Source organism: Schistocerca piceifrons, chromosome 4 (assembly GCF_021461385.2).
Source record: "Schistocerca piceifrons isolate TAMUIC-IGC-003096 chromosome 4, iqSchPice1.1, whole genome shotgun sequence".
Lineage (NCBI taxonomy): Eukaryota > Metazoa > Arthropoda > Insecta > Orthoptera > Acrididae > Schistocerca > Schistocerca piceifrons.
In genome coordinates, this window is record NC_060141.1 from 674,085,327 (window position 1) to 674,110,653 (window position 25,327).

Sequence of the window (25,327 nt, forward strand, 5' to 3'; positions counted from 1 at the left end):
GCTTCGCTAACTTAAGCCCAGCGTAAACATTTTGAACGCTTATCAATGTTGACACAGAGGTCGCTTCATCTGTCACAGGTTTCTGCGGACGGCAACGAGACCATATCGACTCTATCGTTGACGCCGGAACATACGGACGATGGGCGGCTGCTCACTTGTCGGGCTGAAAACCCTCAGGTGCTTGGAGGCATCGAGGAGCATTCAGTCAGGCTGGCTGTTTATTGTGAGTATGCCTGGCACAAAGATAATGGCTCCCCAGCAATGTGTCATGAAGTTACTTAAAAGTCACGGTATACTGTTGTCTAGTCCGAATACATAACACGTTTACTACGAGCTCGTCGGGGTGAGAGCTATCACATACAGGATTTCGCTTATTCGTAGTTCCATCTCTGTTCATTTAATCTGAGTTCTATAACTAATGAATGTTTCATCGCACATAAAATGCTATAGCGTTGCTACATGTCGTGTGACCATCTGAGTATTAGAAATACTTCTGTTGTACTTCAATATTTCGTAAATCCCCTTAACTTGCTCCATTCTTATGAGTGAAACACCGTTACATTATCGAACGCTGTCTGTTATATTTCTTACGTGTATTGACGTTCAGGTACTGAATTTTCCACCGTTTGAAATTTTTCTTCACGATAAAACTGAACCATATGAGAACATTTCTGTGCACTGATTTAATGAGACAGTGCTTCTTCATGAACGGAAGTGTAGCTATTTATTACCATGAAAACCAGTTACTGTTTCAGACAGTTACAGTCTCACAAGTAAACTGTCCAGTTCGACATTTCGAAACATCCCCAGAAAATCTTTATGCAGTAAGACTACATCGAAAGCATTACAATATCAGAATTTTAGCCACTAACACACAATGCAAGTATTTTAAAAAATGGAGAAATGTACACCGTTACCGGAACTGTAGCAGACATCGCTTATCCTCGATTGACGGCACTCGGTAAATCGATAACACTGCAGAACGCGGTCGTAATAGGTAAAACGAATTTCAGTTTCCATTGACAGTTTCACTGACACACTTCTTCACAGTCACTATTCGCTCAAATTTGCAACTCATTAAATATGCATAAGAGTTTGAAGTTGCCTTTCCGATATTGCTAAGAGTTAACAATGGAAGTTAAACTGAAATAATTTTCTTTGTATTTTCTGTATATATGCTTGCTAATAGCTTCCGTCATCGTGGACATTCCAGAAATTCACACTAATGTGGTATCCAATATGTTAATAGTTTAATTTGTCAACCTCATAAGGTCACAACGAAAAGAACGTTGTACGCAATCTAAATCACATACTTCTCCTGAGGACCGACATCTGTGCAATTTATTAGCTAATTTCTTGGACATTCATTCTGATAATGGCGAAATTTCGTTAGAAATTGTGGAAATATTAGAAGAAAGAAGAAGTAACTCTGACAGTTCCGTGAATTGCGGTTAGGATGATGATCTTTGTGCTAATTAAATTCCAGAACAGAATTTGAGGACCTTCCTATCCCAAAGGAAATATGGAGAGTAATAGCTGTCAGGGACAAAGAAACGGTTGGATAAACGAAGGAAAGAGAAATCGTTCAAAGTTAAGCTATCTGCAAAGCCGATTTCGCTTCGTAAAATCTGAACGTTAATTATGTAAATGTAAGAAAGATTTACATGCAGCACGAAATGAAACTCGCAAAGGTGTGAAAGAAAAACTATTCGAAAGATTTAGAACTGCTCTTGGCAGTCAGTGCACCCTTATCGAGAGAAGTCTACGACACCGGGCCATCTGAATTGCAAGTGAGACGAACATTGCTGATTTCCAGGCTTCTTCAGCCTGGTTAAACCGATTCAGAAAATTACATGGAAAAACATGTCACGTAATTATGAAGTTTACTTCAAGTAAATAAGTAGAGGGCATGCCATTCATAGGCTACAGTATAAACAAATTCTTATCCCCTAACATGCTGTGTATAAAGACAGGTTTCGTGCAAAAACTGCATGCAAACCACACATTATCATTTCGAGCTAGAAAAAAGAATAAGCCATTTGTTCAGTCGTTGAATGTTATGACACGTTCGTATACTACAATGCCACTGATAAGTATCATGCATTATTGATTCCGCAGCTTATCTGTCTTAAGGAAGCACAAGGCAAATGAGGGCCAAAAACTGAAAAAAGGAGTGTTTGGTTGCAAAAATCTTGTAATCGACGCAGCAAAATGTGGAAAAATGGGATATTTCAGCACAATATCCGAAACGCCTGCAGAAAAGAAGACATTGCCTTTGTAGGACTCTTAGCCTGGCAATAACGACACCTCTTTCAGGTGGAGGACGGAAAGGCTATTAGTATAATTCGGACTCCACCTGGAACCAACTGTTTGATTTAGACCCTAGACAAAGAAATTTTTCGGCAGCGCGAAGCATTATTCAGAAAACTGCCATGCAACGTAATTTCTGACAGATCTTTGTCATGTCAGTTATGTCAGCGTAATAGCATTTAACTTCAGTCATTTGTGCAATGTCAGTTTGCACCGGCAAGTTTTACGAATTTGATCAAGTATGCCAGGTATGCAGCACATAAGCAGAATAACAACCGTGACCATTTATTACCCAACCCAATTCGAGATAAATAAAGCTAGTAATTAGTGTGCAGTGTCTCAATGCATTATTTTGTCTTTTGTCAAGTGTGTCACGTGTAAGGAAAATGTTTTTTTCGTCATCGAATACATACTTCGCATTGCTGTGACAATTATTTGGAGTAACTAGGGAACTGTTTTATTGTTAGTAAAATACACGATATAAAGAAGTTATTGTAAGACTTGTACTACTGTTATTTTTGAAAAATATTTCATGTCAACAAATGAAAGTCCCAACTGGCTTTAGTCGCCTGTAATGTAACATAGCAGACTGCCTTGATTTTTCTGCCTCTGTCAATCACTTATTTAATAATTACATCTACAGCAGTTCAGCTGCCAATATGAGCTGCTATTTATTAAATAAATTAACTATCTGAGATATTTTCGCTATGTGTGCACTTTGGACATCATGCCACGCGGCTATACCTACTTGCTGTGTCTCCTTAATCGACGGATCGAGCACTGGGCAAGAATGCCTGTACATATGTCATTTATCAGCGGTTCTTCATACAACAAAACCGAGTAACTGTATCATTTTTAAGTACTTACAGTGCGCCTTAGCAGCTGAAACTTTCTTTCAGTTGTTCTTCCACTGTGAAAAATTTCAGGGTGGTTTTCGACACTTACGATCATTTCCTTGTCAGAGGCTGTTTCTCTTGTAACTGAAACCCTGTTGATTACTATGGGAGAATAAGTATCAGTACTAGCTGATTTCATGAAACAGATTATCTTACAGTATTGTCTTGTATACATAGTAGAAGACGCTTCTGTGGTGGCAAATGACTCTTCTGCATCTCTCTGTCTTGCTCCAAAGCACAAATAGAGTAGAATTATATTGATGTTCATATTACAGGGTAATAATTAATGCCACAGAACCAACTGATCAGGTTTTAGTGCTGAGAGTAGGTGAACCCAAGGATTTCATTGGCAAGAAAGCAAGTAAACAGAAGAAGAGAAATGCTCACAGTGTACTAGACGTATATAAAATATAGTTGGAAAGACTTTACTTCCAATGTGTGTGAAGAGGGAAATTATAATACACTCCTGGAAATTGAAATAAGAACACCGTGAATTCATTGTCCCAGGAAGGGGAAACTTTATTGACACATTCCTGGGGTCAGATACATCACATGATCACACTGACAGAACCACAGGCACATAGACACAGGCAACAGAGCATGCACAATGTCGGCACTAGTACAGTGTATATCCACCTTTCGCAGCAATGCAGGCTGCTATTATCCCATGGAGACGATCGTAGAGATGCTGGATGTAGTCCTGTGGAACGGCTTGCCATGCCATTTCCACCTGGCGCCTCAGTTGGACCAGCGTTCGTGCTGGACGTGCAGACCGCGTGAGACGACGCTTCATCCAGTCCCAAACATGCTCAATGGGGGACAGATCCGGAGATCTTGCTGGCCAGGGTAGTTGACTTACACCTTCTAGAGCACGTTGGGTGGCACGGGATACATGCGGACGTGCATTGTCCTGTTGGAACAGCAAGTTCCCTTGCCGGTCTAGGAATGGTAGAACGATAGGTTCGATGACGGTTTGGATGTACCGTGCACTATTCAGTGTCCCCTCGACGATCACCAGTGGTGTACGGCCAGTGTAGGAGATCGCTCCCCACACCATGATGCCGGGTGTTGGCCCTGTGTGCCTCGGTCGTATGCAGTCCTGATTGTGGCGCTCACCTGCACGGCGCCAAACACGCATACGACCATCAATGGCACCAAGGCAGAAGCGACTCTCATCGCTGAGGACGACACGTCTCCATTCGTCCCTCCATTCACGCCTGTCGCGACACCACTGGAGGCGGGCTGCACGATGTTGGGGCGTGAGCGGAAGACGGCCTAACGGTGTGTGGGACCGTAGCCCGGCTTCATGGAGACGGTTGCGAATGGTCCTTGCCGATACCCCAGGAGCAACAGTGTCCCTAATTTGCTGGGAAGTGGCGATGCGGTCCCCTACGGCACTGCGTAGGATCCTACGGTCTTGGCGTGCATCCGTGCGTCGCTGCGGTTCGGTCCCAGGTCGACGGGCACGTGCACCTTCCGCCGACCACTGGCGACAACATCGATGTACTGTGGAGACCTCACGCCCCACGTGTTGAGCAATTCGGCGGTACGTCCACCCGGCCTCCCGCATGCCCACTATACGCCCTCGCTCAAAGTCCGTCAACTGCACATACGGTTCACGTCCACGCGGTCGCGGCATGCTACCAGTGTTAAAGACTGCGATGGATCTCCGTATGCCACGGCAAACTGGCTGACACTGACGGCGGCGGTGCACAAATGCTGCGCAGCTAGCGCCATTTGACGGCCAACACCGCGGTTCCTGGTGTGTCCGCTGTGCCGTGCGTGTGATCATTGCTTGTACAGCCCTCTCGCAGTGTCCGGAGCAAGTATGGTGGGTCTGACACACCGGCGTCAATGTGTTCTTTTTTCCATTTCCTGGAGTGTATGTGTATTTACCGGTTCTGATTTACGGATGTAAAGTCTGAAATTTAAATGCAGAAACTAACCATTAACAGAGATTGTTCTAGAAGCAACCAAGAGACGCACGTATTGAATTGGTAGGACAAGTAATGGATAAGAGAACAAACTGTAGTAGAACACTTAAGACTGAAATGAAAATACAATGGAGATATTGCAAAATCATCGGAAAAGCCAGGCAGTTTCCTTTAATTCCAGATGAGTTTCTCGTCACAATTACATGTTAAATTTTTGACTTTTTAACTCCAAGTTCCATGTCCCTACACTTTTTTTCTGCCAGGCAGCTAAACAGTAAATCTGATAAACTGCATCCTTCTCTAAGACCAGCTATTATTTTATATGACTGATGTACTTATCCTATGAATTTCACTTTACCTATCGTAATTGTTTTAATTTCATGAATTAAATTTGTTAATACTGATTTAACACCTCGTTTTCAAATGATTTCATCCAATATTTGTCTGCTTGCAGCTTCAGATGCTTTGTGGAAAGCAGTAAATCATATTATAATAGGTTTACAAGTTAACATTCTGTGGAGAATTATTAAGTTTAAGTTCAACTACTGTTCTGAGCAGGATTTTTCAAAGAACCACCTTGATATATTGGCAGTTGTTTATATAAATAATTGGAAGATAAGAAACAACGTGGAGATGCGAAAAAATACCTATTATATCAAAGAAATGCGAAAGCGAAGATTCATCTTTGGATAATCCCAATGAGTGAGTACACTCCATGGGCTATCGAAACAAAAACTTCTATATTTGTGGGGAAAATAATCGGCGGCACCATAGATTGTATAAATATGAAATGACCTAGAAAGAAACCCGAAAGGACTAGTTCTAAAAGAAAAAAAAGATTAAAAAATGAAATAACAAAATTCAGTAGCCTTTAAAAACACAGTAAAAAAGACATCAGGAGCAACATGGACAGAAGAAAGAAACGGATAACATGGGGATAAGATGAAGGAGTACTGGAAAAATATTAAACAACACGCAAATATGAGAAATACAGGTTGTTACGTGACCATCGTTGGTCAGTTCTACGATAAAAATGTGAACATGGGCAGCACAAATAGCCAGGCGATTGTATGATGGACAACCCGATCAAAAGTATCTGGACAACCCTATGAAATAGTGAACTGATAAGTAGATGCCACAACAGGCGGACGTGCCAGCATAAAAGGTGGACTGCGTTGTCAGCAGGGAGCGAGAACAGCAGAATAGTTTGGTCTGGAGAGCTCAGTCACTTCGAATGTGGACTAGTAATTGGATGTCACTTGGGTAAGAAATCCATCAGGGACACTTCTATACTTCTAAATCTGCTGTAGTCGACTGTTGATGAAGTGACTGTGAAGTGAAAATGTGAAGGAACAACTACAGATACCCCAAGACAGGCTGACTCACTTAATGGCGAACAGGGACTGTCGAGAGTTGTGGACTACGGTTGTAAGAAATGGCATGTAATCTGAGGAAGGAATCACTGGTGACGTCCAAGGCACTAGCAGCAGTCGAGCTAGTAGAGTGTCCTCGCGAAAGTAGTTAAAAACGATGGGGGTACAGTGGTCCAACGACTCCTCATAAGCCACCCATTTCTGTAGGCAGTGATACGCTACGCCTGCGGTGGTGCAAGGAGCAACAGAGCAACAGCACTGGGCAGTAGATGACTGGGAACAAGCGATCTGGAGTGATGAATCACTCTTTGCACTCTGCAGCCCACTGGAAGGGTTTATGTTTAGCCAACGCCTTGAGAACGTTGATTCCCATCATATGTAATGCCAGCAGTGAAGAATAGACGTGTTGTTATGATAGTGGTGTGATTTTCGGGGCTACGGTATGGTCTCCTTACTGCGCTTACCTAAGCGCTGAGTGAGGAATGATATGGACACATCTGCAACATTATGTACTGCGCCAAGTATAGGAATAGGTCGGAGACGATGGTTGGAACAGAGTCACGATTGACCCTGTTATAAAGCAGCATCTGTCATGCAATGGTCTATGGACAATACCAATACTGAAATTACCTGTTCCACGACCTGAACGCAATGGAACACCTTTGAAATGTGTCACAACGTCAACTTCGCTTCAATTCCCAGTGTCCAGCATGACTATCTTCATCAGTTTGGAGTCTTGATGAATAATAGGTTGTCACACTGAAACCGATCCCAGCGAGGTTCGAGCCGCCATGAGATCGAAAGGTTGACTGACCCCCTATTAACGTCCGGCAATATTTTTCCGCATACTTTTGATAAGATAATGTATATTCGCCAAGAACTGTTTTTGTATGCTCTGAAGAAGTAAAAGATGAATGGGATGACGACGTATTGGTTGGTGGCTATATGACATTAGGAAACAAGAAGGATCAACGCAGATACTCATAGTTCGAGAATAGAATGCATGGAAAATCTAGTGGAGACATTTGTTCAGGCTTGGATGTCAACGGGCAGATAGTGCTGATTAAAATGCAGGGATTTCTGGACAGGCGAGTATAGGTTAATATCAGCAGCTGCAGAAAAACGTATAACGGGCGTAGGATTCGTTATGAACAGGAAGGTAGGGCAGAGCAATAATTTGGTGATCAACTTCCGGCTCATTGGTACGATCCATCGGAATGATTGTTTCTTAGATTAATATCTGGAATGACTTTTCGCAGTGACTGGACCATTTTTGTACTTCATTCGGTATCTGGTCCTCTAAGATGTCAATCTTTTGCTCTGTAAGAGATTGCGGAATGGCATTCGATCTTTATTATAGCTCCCAGTACTCTGTGGTGTATATTTCAACGTAATTTGTGTACTTGATGCAGATGCGCCATCTACCGAGCTGCGACTGGGCCCTCGACTGCACGCGGACGACGTGGAAGAAGGCAGCGACGTCTACTTCGAGTGCCACGTGCGAGCCAACCCACCTGCCTATAAGGTCTACTGGAAGTTCGAGGTACGTGCCTACTACTGTTCACTTATCCTGTATTTTATACTCAGCAGTCATTCGTACGGTTAACGCATTTCATTTTTAGCACTATGGGTTCTCTTCAAGCGCACGACGATTTTCTGACTATGGCCATTTGAGACAATCTATACCACTTAACTTTTTTTTGCTTTCTTTGAGTCACCGGTCTCCTGACTGGTTTGACACTGACCGCCACGAATTCCTCTCCTGGTCCAACGTTTTCATCTGAAAGTATCAGTTGCACTCTACGTCCTCAATTATTTGCTGGATGTATTCCAGTCTCTGACTTCCAACTTCTATGACCACTTTAATGCTATCTATTCCTCTTCAACTGTAGTTACTCATTATCTGAGTGTCTACAGCCTCAGAGAACTTCAAACGTAACTCTTTATGTCTTAGTACTTCCGTATCCCAAGTTTTTGCGGACTGATTCTTAGTGACTAGTTTCTTAAACTTCAGCCTACTCTTCAGGACTACTAAAGTGTGATGTAAATGTATATCTGCTCCTGGATAAGCCTTACAATCCAGTATCTCAATTCGGAATCTCTGTCTGACCATGATGTTGTGTAACTGAAATCTTCCACTCACTATCTCCCGGCAGTTTGCAAGTATACCTCATCCTCTTGTGATTCTTGAACAGAGTATTCGCTATTAATAATTGGTATTTATTGCAGACCACAATTAGTCTTTCGCTTCTACTACCAAGCCCATGTTCTCCCGAAACCCTTTCTTCTATTCTCTCCCCTACAACCGCATTCCCATCCCCCACGACTAGTAGATAATCTCCCGTTACGTACTGAATTACCCGTTAAACATCCTCATATACGTTCTCCATCTCTTCATCTTCTGCTTGCGACGTCGGCATGTGTACATGAAGTATTGTAGTCGGTGTTGGTTTGCTGTCGATTCTGATGAGAATAATCCTATCACTGAACTGTTCCAGTAACTCAATCTCTGTCATACCTTCCTTTTCATAACGAATCCTATTCCCGTTATTACATTTCCCGCAGATGGTGATATTACAAAATACTCGTCTGTTCAGAAATTCTTGTCTTCCTTCCATTTTACTTCACTGACCCCCACTGCATCTACATTAAGCTCTAGCGTTTCCCTGTTGAGATTTACTAGCTTCTCTATCACGTTCAGACTTCCATGCCCCGATTTGTAGAACGTTATCCTTTCGTTGGTTATTGACTATTTTTTCATGGTCACCTCCCCCATGTCAGGACCCCTCCCGCAGATGTAAACGGGGAACTAGCCCGGATTCATTTTCCAGTGGACAGATTGTCAAGCTATTTTTCAATCAAAGGCCACATGTCCTGTAGATAAACATTGTGTCTTTAATGCAGTGGTATCCATTGCTTTCTGCATCTTCACGGTAATGATCATTGCTGATTCTTCCGCCTTTAGAGTAGTTTCCCACTTCAAGGGCGAGAGAGTTCCCTTAACATCTATCTGACCCTTCGCCGTCTTTGACACGGCCATTGGATGAATCAGAGTCACGTCTTATGCCTGAAGTATTTGACAGTCATTACTGATGACTTTAATTTAAAATTTAAGCAGTTGCGAGGATTCGAAATCCTGAGACAGAACGTTTTGATTACTAATCGAAGATACAAACCCTAGACCAAGGGGCAATTAAAGAGATTGGTATATGTGTACCACCGGAATGGCTGCTGATGATATACCTTCCATTTGTTACGAGTTTCGAATCGAACGATTATCAGGTAGCATAATGTTGTTATAGTAATATTGATCTTACCGACATGTAGCTGTGCTCGTTGGTATCCTTCTTCTGGTCAGTATTTATTCAGAATTTGAATATTAATCTGAAATATCTTCCACGCAGTTGGAATTAGCACTTTGTACTTCACCTGAGGACTGCCCCTCGCTGAATGCAGTATTTAATTGGTCCATTTATACACTGCTGACACAGGTCATTACATATTGGTTGTACAATACAGTCTGTCTTCGATTGCAACTGTTAAGTAACATCTGTTTCGTCTGATACACAATGTGACTTGAGCTGTTCAAATACTCACATTGGATTCATTTAGTGCGATTAGGTTCAGTGCGGCACTACTAACTCGATAGACAGCAACCGTGAACTCGGAACCATGACCTGCCAGCTATTCCGCGGGGCGGGCCTTGGGCCGAAAGTGATACAGCATCTCCGTGCTTTTAGCTGTTAATAGGAGCGATACCATGATAGACGGGCAAGGGTTTTGACGAAGGCCCATCACATATCGACTAATTATGTAGTCTCGGAAGCAATAGTATGATTTCACCAGAAATTTCTTCTCTTACAGTAAAAGTTGCATTTCAGACAACGTACCTTATTTTCTTTAATGACTAACTTACTCTCTCACCGAACTACTGACGTTTGGTAGCCTTACGTCGTGGTATGTTTGAAATCATATTCCGAGTTTATTCTTCTTGTCTGGCTAACACCTTGTACATAGGATCGCAGTGGTACTTTATTGCAGTCGAAATCTGAACTGAAGAACTCCATACAGTACTTTAAATCAATGTTGCTTATGCGTTTGTGTAACAGTTATCTATCTTATTACACTACTGGCCATTAAAATTGCTACACCAAGAAAATAACGTGCTACAGACGCGAAAGTTAACCGACAGGAAGAAGATACTGTGATATGCCAATGATTAGCTTGACAGAGCATTCAGACAAGGTTGGCGCCGGTGGCGACACCTACAACGGGCTGACATGAGAAAAGTTTCCAACCGATTTCTCATACACAAACAGCAGTTGACCGGCGTTGCCTGGTGAAACGTTGTTGTGATGCCTCGTGTAAGGAGGAGAAATGCGTACCACCACGTTTCCGACTTTGATAAAGGTCGGATTGTAGCTTATCGCGATTGCGGTTTATCGTATCGCAACATTGCTGCTCGCGTTGGTCGAGATCCAGTGACTGTTAGCAGAATATGGAATCGGTGGGTTCAGGAGGGTAATATGGAACGCCGTGCTGGATCCCAACGGCCTCGGATCACTAGCAATCGAGATGACAGGCATCTTATCAGCACTGTTGTAACGGATCGTGCAGCCACGTCTCGATCCCTGAGCCATTAGATGGGGACGTTTGCAAGACGACAACCATCTGCACGAACAGTTCGACGACGTTTGCAGCAGTATGGACTATCAGCACGGAGACCATGGCTGCGGTTACCCTTGACGCTGCATCACAGACAGGAGCGCCTGCGATGGTATACTCAATGATGAACCTGGGTGCACGAATGGCAAAACGTCATTTTTTCGGATGAATCCAGGTTCTGTTTACAGCATCATGATGATCGCATCCGTATTTCGGGACATCGCGGTGAATGCACATTGGAAACTTTTATTCGTCATCGCCATACTGGCGTATCACCCGGCGTGATGGTATGGGGTGCCATTGGTTACACGTCTGCGTCACCTCTTGTTCGCAATGACGGCACTTCGAACGGTGGACATCATGTTTCAGATGTGTTACGACCCGTGGCTCTACCCTTCATTCGCTCCCTGCGAAACCCTACATTTCAGCAGGATAATGCACGACCGCATGTTGCAGGTCCTGTACAGGCCTTTCTGGATACAGAAAATGTTCGACTGCTGCCCTGGCCAGCACATTCTGCAGATCTCCCGCCAATGGTCAATGGTAACCGAGCAACTGGCTCGTCACAATACGCCAGTCACTACTCTTGATGAACTGTGGCATCGTGTTGAAGCTGCATGGGCGGCTGTACCTGTACACGCCATCCAAGCTCTGTTTGAGTCAATGCCCAGGCGCATCAAGGCCGTTATTACGCCCAGAGGTGGTTGTTCTGGGTACTGATTTCTCAGGATCTGTGCACCTAAATTGCGTGAAAATGTAATCACATGTCAGTTCTAATGTAGTATATTTGTCCAATGAATACCCGTTTATCATCTGCATTTCTTATTGGTGTAGTAATTTTAATGGCCAGTATTGTAGATACAATTATCAGTGCTGGGCATGAACACCACTCAGTTATTGAAAGGTAGGAGGGGAGGGGAGGTATAAACAATCTCACCATTCCTCGTACGCGTAATGTGGCGTCATCTGTGGCATTTTGGATGCCGGTACGGCTCATTCAGACTCTCTTAGCTGTGTGGTAGCGAAATGACAGAGGCAGCTCTCATCTATTGGGATGGTTGACTGGCAACGACTGTTGCATCATAGAAGTTGTGTTATCGCAGAGTTGAGAGGAGGATGTCAGGTAAGGAAACTACAGTGTGAAGTCTGTTGCTTACTTCCAAGTTACTGGACCGTTGATCATGGAGCAGAAAGAGAATGAGTCACAAAGTGGCTCCTGCTTTGGCGCTGTCTGAGGAACTGTCCGCTTCGCTTCACCTGGCTGTCCTTAGCTCATAGATTACCCGAATTTTTCGTCCTCCCAGTCATTTGAGGGCCTAATTTTGGAGTGCCGACGAATAACTTATAGCCGTTTCGTGAGCCCGCCTCTCAGTGGAAGGTTGAAATTTCCGATCCTTCGTTGGCTAGTAGTCCCTCTGGAACTTGTGGTTTTCTCACGTTTCTCTTTCATCACCGTTTGTAACACTGACCATAATCAATCAAGCTCTTTAGTCTGCCATTTCGCTACAGTTCAGTCTACAACAAACTAGCTTGTTGGTAACGGCCATCTGTGTGTGACCACTGGACTTTCTCATACATCTGCTTCGTTCTCGAATCTGCAGGTGTTGATGATTGATAAACAGTTCTCTTGTTACCCACCAAACATTATACACAGACCACATCCATGTTTCACAGGCTGTTTCTGCGTACATTCAGGGTGCTCTTGCTTCTACGTGTCGTCTCAGTGACCGCAGTGGTGCGTGACTTATCGACGTAATTCTTACCGCCCGCCAAGCGTTTTTCCCACACAGTGCAACACTTCTCCGGCAAGCTAGACGTTTCACATGTCATAGCTGATGAGTTACGGCATTTTTGTAACGTCTTTTCCGTGCCTGAAGAGATTTGCAACAGCGGAATTGTCTCATTGCATGACAGGCTGTACGCAAAGTGGCCATTTTTAAACCATCCCTCGTGTGGGTAAAGAACGTGCTCGTGTCTGCGTCTCCGGCTATCGTTGCCTGCGGTTTAATCCTCTCTTCAGTTTCTCAGCTCCCGGTTCTACCCAACAACGAAACTGACCGTTTCTCCCACTATATACTGTCTAAAAATCTCCCTTCTCGGCGTGCCCGGTGACGCAGGTTATTTCAGTACATTTTCCAGAATTACTTCCTCAGTCTAAGGCCAATGCTTGAATATTCTATTCGTCAGAAGTGCTTTATTTTCCTACGCTCGTCTGCTTTTTATGGCCGCTTTGCTTCCTTCGCAATGTGTTAATTTGCATTGAAGGTTGCAGAAATTCGTAACTTCGTTTACTGCGTCGTATTAAAATTATCGCTAATGTCTTATTTTTGGTTTTCTTCCGTGTACAGTCAGTTAATACGTTGTAGGCGTTGCACTATTCATACTTTTATACGGCTCCTGTAATTAATTTTCACTACCTCTGAAGATAACAATATCTTCAGCAAATTATGTCATCGGAATCATTTCACCCCGAAATTCAAATTTATTTTTTAACGTTCCTTTTATTTCCATGACTGTTTCTTCGATCTGTGGACAGAACAATATGGACGACTGACTGCATCCTAGTCTTGAATCAGAGCACATCTCTCCATGACATCACAATCTTATGGTTCCCTATGGGTTCATCTAAATACGAGCGTATCCGAAAAGAAAAGTCCGATTAGGCGCGGAATGGAGTCCACTGTGGAAAGGAAGATTGCACAGATGTTTTGGGCAGTGTCTTTAGTGTGCCTGTCGATTGCTTCTTTTCACCCTTTTCAGTTCAGAGCGGAAAGTGATCATGTACAAATGCCTAAAACAAGAGTGTCTCCCGCCAAGTATGTGGAGCTGGTGAGAGATTTCGCCTGAAGCTATGCAGCCCACTTAACATAAATGTCATGCGTTTCTTTCTTCAAGAAAATTTTCAGCCGCTTTCTGCAGGGGCAGCGAAGACGTGCAGCGTTTTTGTTGTGAATGATCACCCACAATACAGACCTTAATTGCCTCCCTCCGTTGTTCATCTCTGCTCACATGAACAGCTAGCTACGAACACAACAATTTGGTACAAACAACGAAAGGCAAACCAGTGTAGACAATTGGCAGAGAGCACAGGCGGCTGCTTTTTATGATGAGGGTACTGGAAAGTTTGTACAACGCCACGACTACTTAGAGAGGTAGCTGGAAGGTGTGGATAACGGTTTCGGATAAAAAAATTTTTGGTTTTCACTGTGGTTTTCATTTCACGACTGATCGGTCCTTACTTTCTAAACAGCCCTCGTATTATGTATTACTCGTCATTCCCTGTAACTTACTTCTATTTTTTCTCATATTACCGATCATGTTGCACCAATATACACTGCCAGATTCTTTTTCCAAGTCGACAGATCCTAAGAAGGTGTCTTGATTAATCTTACACCTTGTTTCCACTATCATGCGCAACGTGAGATCTGCCTGTCTAGTCCCTTTTCTGAAGCGTAAAGAAATCGTCACATAAGCGATGCCAAATTTTCTGTACCATTCTCCTGTATATTAATTCTGTCACTAACTTATGTGCCTGAGATATTAAGCTAATTATAGATTAATTCTCGCAGTTATCTGCACTTTTATCAGCGTGACTGAGTGGATCGCATTTTTTCGAAAGCGTTGTGGTATGTCTCCAGTCTGATGTATTCTACTAACCAACGTCAATAGTGATTTGTTCGCCGTTTCTACCACATATTTTAGGAATTCTAAAAGTGTTTTATGTATGCATTCTCTCTGATTTGATTGTGTGTGTTACAAAGCATTGTCAAATTCTTCATTGGATGCTCTATGTCTGAAAAATCGATATCTGATCCTTCTTCTATTACGTTAGCAGATTGTTTCCCCTTCTCGTAGAGACGTTAAATAAATTATTTCCACCTATGTGCTCGCTCCTTTACGATTATCAGCGGAATTCCTCCTCGCTCTTAATGTTCCTACTTCAGGTTTTTAATGTTACCGAAGGTTACTACAACCGTTCTATATTCTGAATCCGTTCTTCCATCCGTTTTGTCTTCCTCTTCAATTTATATCCATTGTGACTGTAGCCATTTCGCCTTAGGATCCTTGCACTTCCTGTTCATTCCATTGTTGATTATCTTATTTTGCTGTATTACTGTCTGTTCCTGAACATTTTTGTACTTCCATATTTCTCTTGTTATTAAATGATTCTTCTCGGGGCCGGCCACTGTGGTCGAAGGGTTCTAGGCGCTTCAGTCCAGAACAGCGCTGCCTTGGGCATGGCTGTGTGTGATGTCCTTAGGTTAGTTAGGTTTAAGTGGGTCTTAGTCTGATGACCTCCAATGTTAAGCCCGATAGTGCTTGGAGCAATCTGAATTCTTCTCGGCTCTGTGTACTTAATTTTTCTTTCCACCTTATGGGATTGGCCGTTCTAGAGACGGACATTTCTCTTTAACTGAACCGCCTACCGCTGAATTCATTATCGAATTACCTACAGTCTCAGAGACCTTCAAACATATTTTACCCTTACTCAGCACTTCAGTAACCATATTATTTCCACATTGAATCTTTCTGACGATTCTCCTAAACGTCAGCGTACTCTAAATCATTAGGCTATTGAATTGGAGTCTGTGTCTATTATCTGATCATGTGCACGACTTACAGTCCAATAACTGATTTTGGAATCTCAGTCTCACCATGATTTAATCCAGCTGGTATCTATTCCCGTAACATTACCTTCATTTCACTTCGCTACGAAAGCATTGCCATCCCCACGATTATTAGATTGTCACCCCCTGGAGATAGTCTGTCACCCGGCCATAGACCTCATGTGCTCCGTCTCGTAATCTTTACCTTGTGACGTTGGCAAGTATACCTGAACTAATATTATTGCCGTTGGTTTCCCGTCCATTCTGATGAGAATGACCCTTCTTTAAGTTCTTCAAAGCAACTCACTTTCTGACCGATTTTCATATTTATAACGAATCGTACCCTCTTGGTACCACTTTCTGCTGTTGCTAATATTATATTGTATTCGTCTGACCACAAATCCTAACATTCCTTCCATTTCACGTCACTGACCCCATAATATATCCTGATTGAACCTCTGAATTAAACTTTTCAGATATTCTAGCTTCCCTGTCCCTTTCACACTTCTGATAGTCAACGTCCCAAATCCTAGTATGTCACCCTTTCGTTGTTTTCTCAATCGTCTTCTGATGGTCACCTAACCCCTAGCAGTCACGGAGATCCGTGATGGGGGACTAGTCCGGCGTCTTTTGTCAACTAGGAAATCGTCATGACGCGTTTCCATTAACTAAAGGCCACATGAGCTGTGGATACAAAATGGTTCAAATGGGACATAACTCCAGAGGTCATCAGTCCCCTAGAACGTAGAACTACTTTAACGTAACTAACCTAAGGACATCACACACATCCATGCCCGAGGCAGGATTCGAACCTGCGACTGTAGCGGTCGCGCGGTTCCAGACTGTAGCGCCTAGAACCACCCGGCCACTGTGGATACACATTAACTGTCCTCAGAGCAGTTGTTTGGCAGGACGAAGGTGACTCCTTATGCAGGAAATCTTCAGCCGACGTTGCTGATGATTTATATTCAGAATTAAAGCAAGGGCTTAGATGGAAACCGAGTACAAGGAGATTTTTATCACTAGTCAAAGAGGCTACCATTGTATCACAGGTATGTTAAAATGATGTCCCGCCGTGAACCGGCCAGCTATCTGCACACTGGAAACAAATGGCACCAAATAGTACTTGTGAGTAAATTCATAAATACAAGAGTGTTCCATACTGTTCGTAAATTTACATAACTTCGTTTGAAGAGTAAAATACCTTCCTATGTAAAACTTTCTTTGTTGTGACAACTTCTGTCAGTTTACACCTATCATAATCTGATCGACAGTTACACATTATACATTATAAATCACCATTTTGGTACCGAACTACTCTTTTGACATCAGAGGTCGGTTGTATTTTTCGTGATCAGAGACTGGATATCATGTGGCTACTGAAAGTGATATAGTAATTGTGTATCACACGATTATCAGAACTGACAGACTTTTACACAACACGTTCTGGTTTTCCAGAAATCATATTTCTTACATCTTAGACATAACAGTGTACCATAAAGAGACATCTCAGTCTACCTACGTGATATGTGTTTAAAATTACGTTTTCTGTACCAGAAGTTATTCGTACCAGTAAGTTTTCGAACTACATAAGACAGTCATTTGTAGTATCAGTGTGTTACCATTGACAATTGTGGGTAATCTTCTCAGCAATGAAATTATGGAATTGTCATGCTACGTACCTGTCCAGTGATATCCAATATCAGTTACTTGACGAATTACCAAGTTATCATAAGCTGCATCCCACAGTGACCATGAAAGTGAAATGTCGACACAGCATAATGTGGCGTTCTTGATGATGACAGAATTCTTGTTTACGGGAAAATATCAAGTAGCCTGAGGGTTGAATAGGTATTTTGATATTGGAGGGAGGCGTGCTAGGGTAGTCCCTGCAGTAATGCAAAGCCATTGTACCAGGGTGGCGTAGTGGTTAGTGCGTGCCTAGTTAGTAGGTTACTAGGTTTAGAATCCGGGTCTTGGTACACATTTTCTTTAGTGACTTCAATCTACATACACTGAAGAGCCAAAGAAACTAGTACACGGTGCCGAATATAGTGTAGGACGCTCGGGAGTACGCAACACGACGTGGCATGGAGTCGACTAATGTCTGAAATAGTGCTGGAGGGAATTGACCCTATGAATCCCGCAGGGCTGTCCATAAATCTGAAAGAGTACGAGGGGTGGAGATCTTTTCTGAAAAGCACGTTGCGACCCATAAGAGACATGCTCAGTAATGTTCATGTCTGGGGAGTTTGATGGCCAGCGAAAGTATTTAAACTCAGAAGAATGTTACTGGAGCCACTCTGTAGCAATTCTGGAAGTGTGGGGTGTCGCATTGTCTTGCCGGAATTGATCGAGTCCGTCGGAATGCATAATGCACATGAATCAATGCCGTTGATCAGACAGAACACTTACGCACGTGTCATCTGCCGAAGTCGTATCTAGACGTATCAGGGGTCCCATATCACTCCAACTACACTCGCCCCACACCATTACAAAGCCTCCACCAGCTTGAACAGTCCCCTGCTGACACGCAGAGTCCATGGATTCATGAGGTTGTATCCAAATCACTACACGTCCATCCGTTCCATATAATGTGAAACGAGACTTGTCCGATCAGGCAACTTGTTTCCTTTTATCAACAGTCCAGTGTCGGTGTTGACGGTCCCAGGCAAGGCGTAAAGCTTTGTTTCGTGCAGTCAGTAAGGGTACAAGAGTGGGCCTTCGACTCCGAAAGCACATTCGATTATGTCTCGTTGAATGGTTTGCACGCCGACACTTGTTGATGGCGCAGCATTGAAATCTGCAGCAATTTGCAGATTGGTTGCACTTCTATCACGTTGAACGATTGTCTGCAGTCGTCGGTGGTCCCGTTCTCGCAGCATCTTTTTCCGGCCGCAGCGACGTCGGAGATTCCCGATATTCACGGTACAGTCGTTAAATGGTTGTACGGGAAAATTCTTACTTCATCGCTACCTCGGAGATGCCGTATCCCATCGCTCGTGCGCCTACTGTAACACCACGTTCAGACTCTCTTAAATGTTGATAGTCTGCCGTTGTAGCAGCAGTAACCGATCTAACAATTGCGCAAGACACTTGTTGTCTTATATAGGCGTTGCCGACCGTAGCGCCGTATTCTGCCTGATTACATATCTCTGTATTTGAAACACATGCCTATACCAGTTTCTTTGGCGCTTATGATACAATAGTCCTAATCGAAAATAACACATGAGAGAGAATGAGTTCGAGGGAGTTTCGAGTTTCTGTTACAGGAGGTCTTGTGAGGCCTCCGCAAATTCGGTAACGACATAAAATAAAGCACTATGCATTAGCTCTTACAAAACAAACCTTCCGCAATCTACCTTGGTTAATGAACTGAATGAGGTGTGCAGTGTTTAGCAAAGTGAGATATCCGTATCGTACCAGATGGTTTTGTCATACATGTTGTGTTCGTTCTTGCTTGAGTAATAGTTTTTCAGACACCATAAAGAACAAACAATTCCTTGGGACCGCTAGTTTCGAAGTGATACCACTTTAAGTAAAAATATTCTAGGACATTTTTTCTCAAAACATTTGTTCGTATCTTAATGTAAGGTACTTGAATGAACCTGTGAAAATGCAATACTAAATCTAAAAAATATGCTATTGCTGGTAAGCGTAGAGTTGATGCAGGATGTAGAGGTATACGGCTAGAACTACGAGGACCGCCGAGGGAAGTGGGGAAGAGCAGAATAGAGGACTGGCCTCACGAAAGATGACTTTCGTTGGGAGAGGCAGTAACCGCCACTGCAGACAGGAGAGAAGGAGTTCCCCTCGTTTCTTCTTCACCGCGAGCTAGATGAGAACCGAGGTGAGCGAGCAAGTAAATGCTCTAAGTTCAGCCCTCTCTAACCTCTGCGCAAACTCGTTCTACAGAGGAAAGAAAAATTAGCCCGACTTGAAGCGGTGCGCAGGCAATTGAGTTACATGATGTATTCGTTCGCACATTTCCGCGGTTCTTTATACTAAAAAAGTGTTTAATTCCAGGAACTTTGATATTAGCTTGGCTGAAAACATTTGCTCGGTAGCGAACAACCACGCTGTTGTTTATCCTTTACATTGCTGTTACTTTGTTTCGAACATCTCACGCTACGTGTCCATCTGTTTTGTTTAGAATGTGCCGGATTACTATAGGCAAACGCGCTCGCATACACTGGAACGCACTTGTACACAAAATCGTTAGTGAATTGCCGAGGGCTCAACAACAGCGAAAGAATTTCTCTTTCACGCTGTATTACAAAGGGAATGTGCAACAAAGGGTTTCGGGAGCGCTCTGGACGTACGATAAAGAGAAAACGAAAACGAGGTATTGCGTTCTCTGCCCATGGGAAGTCTAACGAAATAAAGTATATAGATCAGTCGCTCTCAAAGGTTCACAGAAAAGTGTCAGATAGCCCATGTACTTTACAAAACGTTGTGGTTACTGAAAGTGGTCATCGGAGGAAAAGCTATTTATATATATTTTTTTGACTGTGTGCCGTACGGTAGCAGGAACAGACGATGAAACACGTGTGTATGCAATGAGGTAAGCGCACGTAAAGGCCAGGAGACTAATACCAAACGTTATCGACCGGGAAAATTTAGTTTTTAACATGTGGGAAGAGCGATTTATTTAAGGATGAGAAAAATTTATGTTGCTCCTCTTGTTCAGTATCACGATTTGTTTCTAAGACACCAGCGAGCTTCCTTCTTGAACTAAATGCTTAACCAAATAAAGTCTCTGTGAGATTTCCAGTATAAGCAGAACAACACATAAATGGTGTAACTGTAAAAAATGCGTCCTATGCGGCAGACACAGCGACATTTCTCAGTCGGTGACGTATTACGCTTACTGGTGAAAGGAAACACATTCAGTTTAGCTTCTCAGCCGCTTCATATACCAGATGGTTAACTAATACAAATATGAATATACGGAGGAGGAGAAATCATTGAAAATTCCTTAAACTCCGTTAAACTTCGGTTATATGATAAATTAATCAATCTCAAAGGTTGTAACTAAGTACCTAAGAATTACAATTACCAACAACTCAGATTGGAAAGAACACGTAGGAAATGTTGTGGGGAAGGAAACCAACGACTAAGTTTCATTTTGAGAACACTTAAAAGACGCAACAGTTTTTGTAAAGATACTGTCTACACTTTTCCCTCCTCTTTTGGAGTAGCGCTGCGGGGTGTGGGATCCTTACCAGATACGGTTAACAGAGTAGATCGAGAAAGTTCACAGAAGGGCAACATGTTTTGTACTACCGAGAAATAGGGGAGAGAGTGTCACTGCCACGGTACAGGATATGTGGTGTATATCATACGCTTTGTGGTGTACATCATACACTTTGTCTCCACACAAAATTTAACACACGGACATTTCCTTCCGAATGCGAAATTATTTTTTTGATGCCGACATACGTAGGAAGAAACGGTCATCATAATAAAATGAGAGAAAGATGTAAGTGCTCTCTATTCCGCGCGATGTTATAGAGTGGAATGGTAGAGACCATTATTGTGAAGGTGGTTCGGTAAATCCTCTGCCAGTGCTTACGTGTGATTTGCAGGGTGTGCATGAAGATTTAGATGCAACTATACCACAAACTAAATCAAATTAAAGAAGTAGCTTACGGCAGGTTATAGTCCTATCCTAACTGACGACGTACTTATCAGAAAAAAGAGACAGAGGATAACAGCACCACTTTATCCTCCACGGGCAGTACTAAAACACACTGATATCAAACGGATCCCCAAGCTATATGTGGATAGGTCTTCACAGGTTATCACCAGGAAACTAAAATCCAGGAAATATACTCCAGCTTTTTAGACTAGCAATACTGTTGCCCACCTTCCGTTTAACCGTAAAGATAAGATTTTACCTTTAGAACAGAATGGAATTTATACACTACCGGACCACGAAGATGACGTGCTATGGACACGAAATTCAACCGACAGGAACAAGATGCTATGATAAGCAAATGATTAGCTCTTCAGAGCATTAATATAAATTTGGCGCCGGTGGCAACACCTAGAACGTGCTCACATATGGAAAGTTTCCAACCGATTTCTCATACACAAACAGCAGTTGACCGGCATTGCCTGGTGAAACGTTGTTATGATGACTCGTGTAAGGAGGAGAAATGCGTACCATCAAGTTTCTGACTTTGATAAAGGTCGGGTAGTAGCCTATCACGATTGCGGTATATCGTATCGTGACATTGCTGCTCGCGCTGTTCGAGATCCAATGACTGTTAGCAGAATATGGAATCGGTGGGTTCAGGAGGGTAATACGGAACGCCGTGCTGGATCCCAACGCCCTCGTATCACTAGCAGTCGAGATGGCAGTCATATTATCCGCATGGCTGTAATGGATCGTGCACCCACGTTTCTATCCCTGAGTCAACAGATGGGGATATTTGCAAGACAACAACCATCTGCATGAACAGTTCGACAACGTTCGCAGCAGCATGGAATACCAGCTCGGAGACCATGGCTGCGGTTACCCTTGACGCTGCATCATAGACAGGAGCGCTTGCGATGATGTACTCAACGACGAACCTGGGTGCACGAATGGCAAAACGTCATTTTTTCGGATGAATCCAGGTTCTGTTTAGAGCATCATGATGGTCGCATCTGTGTTTAGTGACATCGCGGTGAACGCACAATGGAAGCGTGTATTCGTCATCGCTGGTGTATCACCCGGTGTGATGGTATGGGGTGCCACTGGTTACATGTCTCGGTCACCTTTTGTTCGCACTGACGGCACTTTGAACAGTGGACGTTACATATCAGATATGTTACGACCCGTGGCTCTACCCTTCATTCGATCCCTACGAAACACTACATTTCAGCAGGATAATGCACGACCGCATGTTGCAGGTCCTGTACGGGCCTTTCTGGATACAGAAAATGTTCGACCGCTGCCATGACCAGCACTTTTTCCATATCTCTCACCAATTGAAAACGTCTGGTTAATGGTGGCCGAACAACTGGCTCGTCACAATACGCCAGTCACTACTCTTGACGAACTGTGGTATCGTGTTGAAGCTGCTTGGGCAACTGTACCTGTACACGCCATCCAAGCTCTCTATGATTCAATGCCCAGACGGATCAAGGCCGTTATTACGCCCAGAGGTGGTTGGTCTGGGAAATAATTTCTCATGATCTGTGAGCCCAAATTGCGTGAAAATGTAATCACATGTCAGTTCTAGTATAATATATTTGTCCTATGAATACCCGTTTATCATCTTCATTTCTTCTTGGTGTAGCTATTTTAATGGGCAGTAGTGTATCTTTTCCCTCAACCTTTGTGGTAAATTATACAGGGTAACAAAAATGTACGCCACAAATTGCAGGATACTTTCCTTACACATCAACGAAGAAGTTATGGTGTATGAATATGGGTCTGGCAAAGCTTTGTTTCCACTCTGCAACTCATTTTCCCGAAGTCATTAATGGAGAGAAACATAGAAGAACAGTACATTACAATGCTCGGGAATGTGCACTCTTGGTGGCGTCTGGTTACGTTGTGCTCCGCACGTTTTTATTTTCGTGTTCCTGTTGCCACGCGACGAACGACATCACCTGTTTAGAGGTAGTATCAACTGTTCCAGCGTTCAGTACGATCGTTGCCAACATATGGGTTACTACATACAGTTAATCAGAGATGTGGCTCGTGGAAAGACAGTATACACACATGCAAAAATGGCACATGACCCCATTTGATGTATGGAGTAGCTGGTGGCAATACAGGAAAACGTATGAAGAGATTGATCGTCGACTAAGGGAACATCGGCTATTTAAGCCCGTTACTCGCGACTGGTGGAAGCCAAGAAGGCCTATGACATCGCAACGGGAGACGGTAATTCTTCATGCGGCTGATGGGGATCCTGGTATCAGTACAAGATATGTAGCTTCAACACTGAATGTTGGCCACATGACTGTCTGGCGTGTATTACACGTGGACCAGCTGTATCTACACCATTTACAGCGTGTGCTGGCACCATCAGCAGCTGATTTTCCTGCACGCGTGCTCTTCTTCGAATGATTTCTTCAACAAAGTATCGACCCTAATTTTAATTCAAGGGCGATGTTCCCAGGTGAGGTGTCGTTTCAACGAGATCAGATTGTAAATTTTCACAGTCGCCATTTACTGGCAGACATCATACATCACGCAAATGTTGAAGCAAGTTATCAACAAAGATTTTCTGTCAATTTTTGGACCGACGTTGTTGGTGACTGTTTCGTAGGGCCTCACTTTCTTCCACCCACGCTCAATGCACAAAGTTATCATAATTTCGTGGAGAATGTTCTACCTGACCTGTTAGCAGATGAGTTTTTAACTGTGCGACGAACCATGTACTTCATGCCTGATGGAGCACCTCATCATTTTAGTGTTAATGTCCGTTGGTTTCTAAATAACATGCTCGGTGCCTGATGGATAGGTATACATGGACCAGTTTCCTGCCTGGAATCCACGGTCTCCCTACCTAAACCCACTGGACTTTTATTTGTCGGGGCATTTGAAAGCTCATGAATATGGAACCACAGTAGGAGATGAAACTTCCTGGCAGATTAAAACTGTGTGCCCGACCGAGACTCGAACTCGGGACTTTTGCCTTTCGCGGGCAAGTGCTCTACCAACTGAGCTACCGAAGCACGACTCACGCCCGGTACTCACAGCTTTACTTCTGCCAGTACCTCGTCTCCTACCTTCCAAACTTGAAAGGTAAAGGTCCCGAGTTCGAGTCTCGATCGGGCACACAGTTTTAACCTGCCAGGAAGTTTCATATCAGCGCACACTCCGCTGCAGAATGAAATTCTCATTTTGGACACAGTAGAAGATGTTCAGAATCGTTATCGAAGGCTGCGGAACAATACACAATGCTCCAGGATTATATTAGCCCGTCCGAGATTCACCATGGCGGCAGGTTGATGCATGTATCAATGACCACGGAGGACATAATGAACATCTCATGTGAATAAGGGTTGTATGTGATGTGCCGGTCCGTTCCTCTCGTGCGTTTTCCCCAGGATTAATGACTTGGAGAAAATTAATTGCAACATGGAAACAAAGCGGTTCGAGACCCATGTTCATAAGATATAATTTCGGCGTCTACGTGTGAGAGTGTGGGCTGAAATTTGTACCGCACGTTTCTGTTACACGCTCTATGTAAGTAAGTCAGGTAGGCCATAACTAGCAGACTGACTGAGAATGAAAGCAGTTGAAGACTGAAAAAGAAATATTCCACATTTTCTGAACATGCTCTGAGTGAATGTCAATTATATGATAACGTATATGATGTTATCCATAGAGGAATTAAAGGCAGGAAACTAACATTATTCGAAGTTCTGACCCTTAATAGACACCAATCAAAGGATTCTGACCTAGTTTTTAATGACAAACATAGTTCTATTACTCAACCCTTAATAAAGTAGCAACTGCCTGTTATTATTTCTCTCACCATCAGATAATAAGCTTATTATACTTCTTACTCACCAACTTTCCATAGACTTCTTAC

At 43.2% G+C, this 25,327-nt stretch overlaps 1 protein-coding gene across 1 annotated transcript in view; it reads left to right on the forward strand.

Annotated features, from left to right (window-relative positions):
* Positions 1 to 25,327, forward strand: part of LOC124795454 (hemicentin-2-like) — a 403,018-nt gene that overhangs the window by 355,026 nt on the left and 22,665 nt on the right. The window contains exons 7-8 of the mRNA XM_047259480.1: positions 79 to 223; positions 7,926 to 8,056. Coding sequence (XP_047115436.1) covers positions 79 to 223; positions 7,926 to 8,056 — 276 coding nt within the window. The remainder of the gene's footprint in view (positions 1 to 78; positions 224 to 7,925; positions 8,057 to 25,327) is intronic.